General features: G+C 35.9%; 1 protein-coding gene across 2 annotated transcripts in view; it reads right to left on the bottom strand.

The window, feature by feature from the left end:
• SLC25A46 (solute carrier family 25 member 46) overlaps nt 1-12,704 on the bottom strand; it is a 29,487-nt gene that overhangs the window by 16,213 nt on the left and 570 nt on the right. For both annotated transcript variants that reach the window (XM_077757169.1, XM_077757170.1), the window contains exons 2-5: nt 10,142-10,184; nt 8,816-8,873; nt 6,306-6,383; nt 5,770-5,870 (exon numbers count right to left, since the gene is read on the bottom strand). In XM_077757169.1, coding sequence (XP_077613295.1) covers nt 5,770-5,870; nt 6,306-6,383; nt 8,816-8,873; nt 10,142-10,184 — 280 coding nt within the window. The remainder of the gene's footprint in view (nt 1-5,769; nt 5,871-6,305; nt 6,384-8,815; nt 8,874-10,141; nt 10,185-12,704) is intronic.

Here is a 12,704-nt window from a genome sequence, read left to right as displayed (position 1 = left end):
GTTTCAGATTCTGTATCTCCCTCTTTCTCTGACCCTCCCCTGCTCACACTGTCTCTCTCTCTCAGAAATAAGTAAATAAAAAAAAAATCTGTAGGAGAAATATATTCTAATGTAAGCATTTTCCTTTCTGGGACATACCTCAAACAGTTATGGTGGTTTTAAAAAAAAAAATCCCAGCTGTTTTTGTATGTGCTGCAGGAAGAGGTTGACAGGGGAGGAAGAGCTGTAACTGATTATAAAAAAGAACATGAAAACTTAAAAGAGGAGATCTAAAAATGACAGGTTGGGGAAGAAAGAATTATTGGGGAGGGGAGGAGACAACGAACAGGCTAAAGGAAGAAAAAGCTTTAAAGAGTAACTAAGAATGAGAATTTTAAAACAAAATAAAATTAAGTAATTGTAATGCAGAATGAATGACACAACCTTTGTGTAGCACCAAATTTCCCACATGTCTTTCCTTATTCTGATGACATTAATTGTGTGACCTACTGTATGCCAGGCACTGTGCAAAGTGCCTTGTATGAATTATTTCTAACCCTCACAATGACCCTGTTATCCCCATTTCACAGATGAGGAAGTAGGCTCGGAGAGAATTTATAACTCACCCAAAGCCATACAACTAGTTAGTGGTGGAAGTGGGTTCTAAACCCTGGTCTCTAGGATTTGAAGTGTGCATATTCTGCCTGCACCGCCTCTTATCTCATTTGATATAAGAAGGCATCCTGTGATGCAGGCAGAGCAGGGATGGTCTGATTCGTTTTACTTATGAGACAAATGAAGGTAAGAAGACCCACAGGGACATTATCAGAGGATGTCAAAATGCCGGGTCTGGAAGTAAGGTTGAAGACTGTGTGTTTCCTGCTATTTAGGTTACCCAGGGAAACCAGAAAAGGAANAAAAAAAAAAAAAAAAGGAAAGTTATTTCAAGAGAAAAGTCAAAAAGGAGAGGGCCCCCTGGGTGGCTCAGTTGGTTAAGGGTCCAACTTCAGCTCAGGTCATGATCTCATGGTTCGTGGGTTCAAGCCCCGCATCAGGCTCTGTGCTGACAGAGCTGTCTTCGGATTTTGTGTCTTCCCCTCTCTCTGCCCCACCACTGCTCATGCTCTGTCTCCCAAATATAAACAAACATTTAAAAAAATTTGTTTTTAATCAAAAAGGAGAAAAGAATATGGAATGAGAGCAAAACGGAAAGTCAGGGAGGAGGCAGAATAAAATGACACGGCAGAGAGAGGGGCAGGAGAGGGGGCAGAAGGGAGAGTGAGGCAGGAGAACAGGAGGTGTTGAGATAAAGCATGAAATGAGAACTGAGCTCCCCTGAGGGAAAGGGCACTCACTGCACCACAGCCTCAGCAGGAAGCCAAGAAAACATTTGCTATTTGAAAGGAGTGAATATAAGGAGGTAGGAAAGAAATATATTTTATATTTAAAAGGTGTAGAAAATAATCACTAATAAGTCCTCTAAAAACAAATTCAATACAATTATAACATAGGTGGTATGCAGACTTTTTAAGAAAATGAAAGATCTGCAGAAAAACTTCTACACAACAGACCAACCACCTCTGATTAGAAGACCTTAGAGAGGCTTCTGGCTCACATTCTGATTAAATGAATACTAAAACTATTATATTAGGCCTGAATAACCACAGAAATATAGATGAAATGGACCACCAATGATTTAGATGAAAAATATAAAAAAGATTAAGCTTCCCATCTTTTTGACAGTGACTTTATGGTTGTAAAACAATACATGCTTCATGGTTTGTAAATCCTCTGGGCACTGCTATTACTCTTCTCCTGGCCTCAGAAAGTATCACAAGGGATTATAACATTTTAAGGATGAAACCATCACTAACGTAATAGATCGGTCTGTGATCTGTATTTCTGTAAGAGCTGGGCTACTTCGCCTTTGAATACAATACTAATTATTATTAGTATTAGTATACAATACTAGTTACTTGCCAATTCTTAACATCAGTAAGATTATTAAAAATGGGAAAAATGAAATTTAGAATCAAGTAAGTATCTGTGGGTAAAACTTATTGCCACAGCTCTAGAAATCTAAATTAGCACATTTAAATGCTACAGGAAAGACAGTAGTATAAAAATCTACTTGTGATTATACCTCTTTCTATTTCATTATCAAATACTAGAAGATGGGCAAATACATTTAACTCACTATTTTCACCAGCAAAACCTCCCCTTGAAAAAGAGCAACAACATTAAGAGAAATGACTTGCCTTTTCTTAAAATAGTTCTCCATCTGACAGATTGATATACATGCTTCCATGTATAATCAATACACAAAAGGAACAGAATTTTAAATAACTTTTTAAATAGCCTTTACTTACCATTACCTCTCATTTTCAGATGTTCAGATAGCTGACCTCCTAAAAACAAATCTTCCCTCACCCAATCCCATTTTCCGGCTACTTATCTTCATCTTTCCTCTGCACAGCCAACTTTCTAAACTTGCTATTACCACATCCTAAACTCCCCATTCACTGCTGAACCCACTCCAAATTGGCTTCTACCCCATTATTCTACAGAAACAGCTCTTGTCAAGGTCCCCATTACCTCCATATCACTAAATCCAATAACATTTGTAAGTCTGAGGGTTGCTGGAAGGGAAGTGGGCAGAGGAATGGGTATTAAGAAAGAGGGCACTTGTGATGAGCACTAGATGCTGTATATACCTTATTTGCCCTTTCGATGGCCATCAGGAACCTCAGGTTGTTCCCTTCTTGAAGCTTTCTCTGTCCCTGTATTCCACTATCCCATAATCTTCTGGATTTTTCTCCTCCCTTCTTGTCTCTACTTTTGACTCCTTTGCCGGAGCATTTTCTTATGCCAGCCACCTATTCTAGAGTTCTGAAAGGATCAGGCCCTCTTCTTATTTTATATTATGCTCCTTCCAAGGCAATGTCATCCAAGATGATGGCTTCAAAACCTTCCAAATCCATTGTCTTCAGTTTAGATTTCTCTATGTCAACCACGTATATCATCTGTCTCCTGACAACTCTACTTAGATACGGCAAAGCATCTAAAAATGAACTTGTCCAATATCAAGCTTATGATCTTTCTTTCCTACTCTTAGACTCTTGTGTGTTCCCCACTTAGAAACTGTTAATCAAAAAGGAAATCTCCTAACTGGTACAAGATTTCATTGTGTTTAAAATAGAATATGTTCAAAGTTAGTGAATTCAGAGGAGTGGTTACAAGAAATGGACAACATAAGCAGAAACTGCTAGGTATTTATATTGGTACAACTATAAATAATGAGTCAAATGAAGTTGGAGGTCAACCAAATGGGTTTTGTGAAAGACCAAACTATACAGGTAGTCTTGGTTACAGGTGGTCCTTACATTAATATGAGAAATCCCACATGAAAGTAAAGGGTACTTCGGGGTAGAGTAACATACTCTCACTCATTCTGTCTCAGAGAAGATCTGTGGAAGGATAAGGAGGGATCTCGGCACTAGATAAAGAGAGATCACAGATGATAATCCTAGGTTATATATATATATTTTTTAAAGAATAGCACAAAACTCTAAGCTTGGTGACTTAATGGACACTACAGATTTGCTCTTTTTCTCTCAGAAGTGATCAAAATGAGTATAAAAGTCTAAATACTGGTGAACCCATACTGTCTTTACCTGTTCCACCTAGTGATCGCTATGCAGCTAAGGCACCTCAGTCTAGGAGATCCCCAAGCTCATTTCCCTCATGTGAATCGATTCTGTGAATCTCTATGGGTTACTACTCTATGGGTTATGGCCTTGTCTGCTATGACTTAGCTTTCCCCCAAGAAAGGTCAACCTTGCCCCCAAAAAGTTAGAATTAAAAGATATATATATACTGTACTTCAGAGAACATCTGGTTACACAAGCCAAAATCCTAGGAGTCACGGAGGACAGCTCCTCCTCTATCACCTACCGTCCCGAGTCTATCACCAAGTTCCATCAGTTTTACCTAAATATATTGCCAAAGTATCCACTTAGATCCATGTCAAAAGATGCTACCCTATGGTGTTAGCTACTGTTATTTGTCACCTAGATTAATGTTATAGCATGTGAACGTGTATCCTTTTATCTACTTTGGTTCCTCCTCCAATCTTTTCCTCTCCATTTGCAATGACCCTTTAAAAACATAAATCTGATCATGTCATTGGCCTCTCTTCATGTCTTTAGGCCACGTCATTGACCTAAAACTCTTCGATATCCTTAAAGTAGCCTATAAGGTCCTACACGTGGGTCTCACCTCCCTCTTCAGCATTGTTACACTGCTCTCCCTTTTGCTCCCTGAGAAGGCCATATGAGCCTTCTCTCAGTTACCTGAATTCTCCATGTTCCCCTTGTGATAGTATCTTCACACAAATGGGCCTCAGCCTCCTAATCACCATTCAAATGTCAGCTTAAGTGTTATTTTATTAGGGACACTGTTCCTAATCCTTTAACACCTTCAGGGATCCTTTTCTTTTTCTTCAGGGAACAAATCTCAATTTGTAGTTATTTATTCATTAAAGGGATTATTTTACTTAACAAATATCTCTTATACTACTAGATTCTAAGCTTCATGGTCTCAGGTACCTTTTGTTTCTTCTCTTTACTATATACCTGATTTCCAGCACAGGACCCAGCACATAGTAAGTAGTTAGGAAATATCAGCTAAATAACTACATGAATTAATGATAGGGATTTATCAGAAAAACTATCCAGGGGCACCTGGGTGGCTCAGTTGGTTAAGCATATGACTCTTGGTTTCCACTCAGGTCATGGTCTTATGGTTCCATGAGTTTGAGCCCCACACCAGACTCTGTGCTGACAGTAAGGAGCCTGCTTGGAATTCTCTCTCTCTCCTTCTCTCTCTGCTCCTTCCCCACTCGTGCTGTCTCTCTCTCAAAATAAATAGATTAAAAAAAAAAAAAATACCTGTCTATCCCGTTCATCCCTTTCTGTTCCAGTCCACACTTCCGACCTCTCAGTCTGGCTTAGATTACTGTAACAGCTCTTCGCAAGTCTCCGGCTATACCAGTACCTGCCCCCCCGCCCCAGCTTTTTAACACTGTCAATTGAGTAAATCCTTGATCAAAGAACCATAAACTAAAACAAACACCTTAGATTCCCAACTCCATAGAGAATAAAGCCACAGTCCCTTACAAAGGTACAACCACACTTCAATCTAGCCTCTCAGCTTCTCTTACTGTTATTCCACTCCATAAATACCCATTATTCTAAGCACAAGACATTTATTACCCAGACCTTCCGACTACCATTAAATTGGGTTTGCTGTCACCTCTACTTGGAATGCTCCTCTTCTCTGCCAAATCAATTCCTACTCATAATTCAAGATATAGCTCAGATTTCACCTTTTGTTGAAATTCTTGCCAACAACTTCATGCAGTGTCCCTTGGGCACTGGAAGCGGTCTGTTTAAGCATAGCACTAATCAAGATGTACTATAATTTGCTAACACGTGTCTCCTTTACCCAAGTGGCTACTTCAACAGTAAGAACTGCTCATGTGCTCATGTTTGTTCCTCAGTAGACAGTTGCTGAAACAGCAGCAGGAGCTGAAAGACCCATCTCAATAGATACTAGACCAGGAAGCATTTTCTTTATCACATACTCATTCAATAAGATAGAACTAATTTTAGTCTGTTTCTTTTCTTAGCTACTTCAGGCAAGTTTTCAAAGTCAAGGTATTTTTAGAAACTATCATATTTTGTCAAAATTTAATATGAAACTAATATTGAGAGGATGCCAAAAAAGTACCTTGGTAAAGGTGTGAATTCACTGATTATTCCCTCTGCTCCAAGGGTGACTCCCTGGACAATAAACGTGCTGCCCATTCCTTTCCAAAGGGCCCTTGGTCCCTAAAATGAACAAAATGTATTGTTATTTCTGTTAGTGCCTAAATAAGAAACACAGAAAAGGTTTTAATAAAACTTGATATTGAATGCTTACTGATGTATGCAAATAAGGCATTATTCTAAGACATCTTAGTAAAGAACTACAATTACATTAACTCCTATCATTTTAGCATTCATCGAGTGGCTTACATTTAGGCGAATATGAACACTCCAATTAACTAAATCTCTAATATTTAATTAATTTTGGCAAAGATGTGAATTCATTCGTTGTTCAATGACATCAAAAGATGTCATTACCATGTTACATTAAGTTTTAGTACCAGAGATAAAATATTTTTATTAACTAAGTTAAAAGAAATTATTCTTGCTTTATTACAAAGACCAAACAGTACTTACATTATAAATAACTTTATATAGAACCTATAGACTAATTCTTACCTGAGTTTTGTTGAAGCTGTACATAATATTGATGACTGTAAATGGAGTGAGATGGTAATGCCGAGCATGATAATTAACCTATGGAAAAAATATTTAGTAATTATTTTTTGTTATTGTTTTGTCAAGAAATAACCAAGCCATGAAAGATATACAATGGAGTCACAGTATAAAGAAAAGTTCAATTCTAAAGTCATCAGTAATTACACATAAACAAAACTACTACTTTTAAAAGTACATGAAATAACTTATCAGCAGTACATATAGTCATGTATATATACAACCCAGAAAAACAATGCGCAGTATACACAGTAACGTAGATATATGATAAAGAAGACCATGCTGATTGACATGTTTCCATAAACACTAGAAATACATTCTGTGTGGCAAAACATTCATGCCTTTCAACACACAGGAACCATGAAGAACTCAGGAAATGGGAGATTCATGTCTCCTGATAGCTAGGATTTTTCACACTATAAGCTATAAACAATTGGTAAATTAGGAAATCAGTAAAGGGGGTCAGAAATAATATTTATGAAGTGAAATAACAAAAAAGAATGTATGAGAATGCATCAAACATTGTAATGGTAATATTTCATAAAATATTTTTTAAAGTTACTCATACAGATGTACATAGTAGGTCACGATGTGATACTACGGCTTTGTAAAACGTATGTCTGAAATCCACTGTTTTAGGGGATACACACTGTCCGTGCTGTTAACGACTTTTTTTTTTTTTTTTTTTTGGTTCTAAGCATGAACAGCTTAATTTGTAATTATATCTTTCTAACTCAATTTTCACAGAAGATTAAGTTACGTTAAAAGAGCTTTTACCAGTGCTGTCCATTTATCCCCTGGGTTCTTTCAGGAGATGTACAAGTTCAAAATTATTTTCTTAATGACACTAAGGCATCATTTTTTAAAAAACTGTGTTGATATTTTCAATAATAATGTAAAACAATGGTGGGTAAAATTGCTAACTCCCTAGCATGAATCAAGGCAGTTGGAAGCAAACTGTATTTCTGTACATTTTGTAGTCTTCATCCCACTCACTTGGAAGGAGGAAAAAGCCACTTTAACTAAAGAATGTCTGTGGTGAAACAGTAAAATATATTAATTTTATAAAACCTTGATCCTTGAATATATATATTTCTAATTAATATTCTGTGTGGTGCATCATGAAGTAAGATGGTTTATGGCTGTTCTGAGGAAAAACACTTGTCTGATGGAGTTGCAAGCTGAACTAGCCACTTTTTTCATGCAACACCATTTCTTCTGGAAAAACTGACAGACATGTTTTTATTTATTTTTTAAGTTTATCTCTTTATTTTGAGAGAAACAGAGACAGTGTGAGTAGGGGAGGGACAGAGAGAGAGAGAGAGAGAGAGAATCCCAAGCAGGCTTCACACTGTCAGCACACAGCCTTATGCGGGGCTCAAACTCAACGGAACTGTGAGATCATGACCTGAGCTGAAACCAAGAGTCAGATGCTTAACTGACTGCAGGTGCCCCGAGAAAAGACATGTTTTTAAAAATGCACAAAGTGGGCCTGTTGATTTTATACAAAACCTGACAATATGTGTTGCCAATGATAAATTTGATTTCACAAGCAAAAATTAGAATTCTGGAAAACCTGCATCTACCATCAAGAACTTAGCAATACTGGAACACTTTTCTGGTGGGATTAGTAGTGATTCAATGATGATTTTTTTAAAAATATAGTGTAACCAGATATCTGAACATTTAGAAGCTCTACAGAAGTCAGTAAATTAGTATTTTTCAAATAATCAACACATGATGTTACAAAACTATAGATGGATAAAAATTCAACATGAAGTATAGGTCAATAGATTTTAATGTTAGAGTACAAAAGGGTAACTTAATATGATTTCAGATTTCTTGTTGCAAATAACCTTAAATACATTACTACTTATTAAATTTTGGTATACTAACAAACAAGAAAATCTGCCAATTATCTGAAAAAGATAAAACACTGCATTTTCAAATACATATGTGTACAAGATTAGACTTTTCTTCTTTCAAAACCAATGTACTTCAACAGATTTGACTACACAGGCAGATATGAAAATTTGGTTGTCTTCTATTATGTCAGATAGGAAAGATATTTACAAAAAAATGAAAGCTATTTTCTCATAAAATTGTTATTTATATTAATATCTCGTAATATCTAGATATTAGTTAAACCCATTGGTTTATTACTTTTTAATGAAGTGAAGAAATATATATTAAAATTTTCCCAGTTTTGATTTCTGAAATGGTAAATATTGATTGATAGATATTATCCATATAAACAAAAGTTCTCTGGAGACCTCAATAATTTTTACGACTTAGGGCTTTTCAAAACCAAGATGTTTGAGACTGGTATATTGTAGATTCTGGTACATTTCACATGGAATAAAGGTTACATAGTCTCAGCCATTTATCTGAGCTCTGTATTTTAAATTAGAGTCGGTATTACTGTTTAGAAGGTCAAAAAAAAGTACACTTACCTGACATTGGCGGCGGAGAACAATGCAAGGATGGGCCAGTACATTTTCTGTAAAGAGACTATGAAAGAATAATTTATATATACATATATATACATACACATATTTATATACATATATATACACACATACACACACATATATATTCTAAAAGTAAAAAATAATAACTAAAAAAAAGTCTAGACATGCTTGCAAATCATTCCACCAATAACAAAATTCAATATGAAAAGAATTAAAGCCAGATCTGCAAACTGGTTAGTGAAGGAAATAACATAGAATATTAATATGTATAGTCTAAAGATGAAACTACATCTCCATACGCCTGATTTGGGAAACTCCTTTCCTAGACAACTTAAATGGTCCTTTCCATTTTTTTCAGAAAATGTTCTAGGAACAAAGTTCTTCTCAGAAGTGTTATCTTCTTCATTAACCCCATTCTATAAATTTTAGTTTTGAGGTACACTACATTTAAGTTATAGGGATTTTAATGACTATAAATTGACTACTATTTTGGGTATCAAATATTTGTTTGAAAGCATCCCCACAAAATAATTACAACTATGGGCTCAAAAACTAACAATGACAAACATACAAGCAGGTATGCACACACACGCATATATATAAATAATACAACAAATGAACAACAGCTTTAAGTATAAATAGTGAGGCTAAAGAAAAATTAACTTCAGCAGAAAGAAAACTTTAATACTGTTTTGCTCCTATTTACATTAATGCTCTCAGGTTTAGTTATGCAAGTAAGATTTTTTTCTTGATTAAAATTTTTAAACAATGAGTTATTCTGGTATGCAATATAACTCTGTGCAATTCTGATGTATTTGAAATAATATTCACTAAAAATCACATGGTCAAGATTGGGGTCTATTCCTTCACAAAATGATCATTAAAAATAAAAAAAAATAACGGTATTCATTAAATGCTGATTGTAAGCAAAACCTAGACTCTATGTTGCTAAATATCATATTATATTTAGAATGTTTAGGGAGAGTTTCAGTGCAAAATTACTTTGTCTTGAAGGAGGAGATTAGATCAGATTTTTTTGGATAGACACAGGAAAGTTGTTACAATATAACTTATAAAATTACTTTGTGATTACAAAATTGAGTGACTGTTTTCTTACTCGAAACAAATCAAGTCGTAGATTTTATATAATAATTTTTCTGTAACATATTACTTAACATTTAATCTACTGCTCCAAAGAATCGAAAGGAAACAACATAATATCAAACTAATCATTTGCTATTATAAATTATATTACAGAAAACACTTGAAATAAAAACTTAAGTTAAAAATCTTTACATAAAACATTACCTTGCAAGGCCAATACCAAATCCAGCAAATCTATTTAACTGCTCTAAAAAAGAAGAAATAACATTACTTATAACCAGTATTTAAGTTTACTGTAAAAAAATATTTTATTAACACAATATTTATTTAAGTTCCCTGTCCCCAAGTCAAATTCTGATATGGGCCAGGGAAATTGTGGGAAGTTACAAGGCAGAACCACTCTTCAGCTCCAATTCATTGTTGACATGTGGGACAGTAGGCCAAAGGTTTCTTTTTTTTTTTTAATTTTTTTTTTAAATGTTTTATTTATTTCTAGGAGAGAGACAGCATGAGTAGGGGAGGGTCAGAGAGAGAGGGAGTCACAGACTCTGAAACAGGCTCCAGGCTCCGAGCTGGCAGTCAGCACAGAGCCCGACGCGGGGCTCGAACCCACGAACCGTGAGATCATGACCTAAGCGAAAGTCGGACGCTTAACCGACTAAGCCACCCAGGCGCCCCCCAAAGGTTTCTTAACTGTTATTTTTCTAAAAAGGTATTCTCGTTTTTACATAGTATCTTCCAATTTTAAAATATTGGCAACTATTTTTAAAAACACTAAAACCCTGGGTGGGCCAATCAAACATGTCTACAGGTAGGATCTGTGAACTACCAGTTTTCAACTTCTAACTACAAATAATTTAATTTTTTTTCTAAAGAAGGTTCTGATTGATACTATATCAGAAAACAACTTTACCTCCCATCTTATAAAATTATCCATTTACTGTTATTGGTGGAAAGCATCTATGTTGAACCAACAGTCCTAAGTGAAGCACCTCAAAAGTATTAAAAGAGTACTTAGGGTAATCAAAAGGGGTAAATAAGGCTTCTTTCTCTCTCCCCAAGTTTTAAATACTTTGAGGATAGCTGCTTAATTAGTACTCTGTAACGGGCTACTGTATACATATGTGCTATTGCTGATGGCATTTCTATCATCTTATCAGAAGAGTTTACAGCTGGAAACATTCCTATGCTTATGTCAAAACAAAAAAATTTCTCCTTGGCTAAACAACTCAAAATCATGACGGTAAAAATATCACAACCTCAAGGGACTAGATACTAAATTTCTACTATAATACAGTATCCACAAGGGATAGTTTTATCTCATCCTCTTTTCTCTCTCTCCTCTCTGCTCTTTCAAATGAAGCAATACCCTCACTATTTTGTTAGTTAGAATAAGGCCGTGTAAACAGGTCCCTGGGGTAACTATGTGGTTAGCTCTTGCCTTGAAAAATGTACAAGCCACATGGAAGTTTCTTTTGCCAACTGAGATACTTTCTTTCTCCTTTCAGCTTTTCCCTTTTTCTGTGTATAGACCATCCCCTATATTAACACAAAATGCCACTGATATTTTCTGGAAAGTGTTTTCTAGAAAGGTTTATTTTTGTTAACTGTGTAAGTCTATCTTCTATTCTTGCGGAGTTATCATCGCCAGCTTCTTACTGCTGCAAAACACTTCCTTGGTTTTATTAAGAGTTCCTCCTCATTGTCATCAAGGCATAAATTATGAAAAGATAAAAACCCCAGCTTTACTGCCTAAGAAGGTGACTGTGTGGCAAATATATGCATTTGGAATTATTTAATTTTAACTTTCCAGTACTCCTTTTGGGACCTAGAGAAAGAAAACTAAGCAGGGTGAAAAATCAAACTGTGTAAGTCATTGACACGGTGTAAGTCATGGATCTTCTTCTATTCCTCCCAGTTAAATCAAACAAAACTGTCGTACTTCCAAATTAAAATCAAAGAAATGAGAATAAATATATCTAGAATATACTTAATATTTAATGATCTAGCCTATTATCCTAATGATTTCGAAATGGGGAGAGGCAGTTATTATATCCATTTTATGAATGGAAAAGAAGTTGAGAATATTTAAATCACAGTATTGCAATTATAACACTGGTCTTCTGACATCCTGCAGAGAATAATTAGGTCTTGATTCCAATGTCTTGAAATGGTCTCAGTGTTTTTTACTCTTTAGGGGAGTTTTTAGGTGAGAAATAGGAAAGCAGGAGGTGGGAAAACATAGCAGTAGTTTGACAGTCTAGAAAATAGACACAATTCCTATGTTTAAAAAGGAGAAAAAAGGAAGGAAAGGATTACCTTTTAGCTTCCTATGTGCTCTGTACTGTACTAGGCATTACTTAACACCTCATTCTGTTTAACACTTAAATAGAGCCAGGTTTGAATCCAAGCCTGTTAATGCTGAAAAACTTCTTTCTAGAACACAAAGCTACAATGAATTAATTCAAAGAAATAAAACTGTCAGTGAATTAGGTCACTGTTCACATAATTCCCACTGAACAGGAAATAACTTCCTTCCTTCTTGATTTAGGCCACGGGATGGAATACACCCAAACCCTTCGAAACTCCTACTACGCAGACCAGAGCTAAGGCAGGTGTCTTTTCTGGAGGTGATCCCGGAGGAAAGGTTTCTGCAAGGAAGAGGCAGCATGCCCGCTGCAGGGGGCAGGGGACGAAAGGAGGGCAGAGGGTGTGGCGCGCGATAGGCTCCACGGCACCGAAGGCGGGACCCTCCGCGCGGCTTCCG

This window comes from Crocuta crocuta, unplaced genomic scaffold (assembly GCF_008692635.1).
Source record: "Crocuta crocuta isolate KB4526 unplaced genomic scaffold, BGI_CrCroc_1.0 scaffold131, whole genome shotgun sequence".
NCBI classification, from domain to species: Eukaryota; Metazoa; Chordata; class Mammalia; order Carnivora; family Hyaenidae; genus Crocuta; species Crocuta crocuta.
This window is presented reverse-complemented; position numbering and strand designations above follow the sequence as displayed.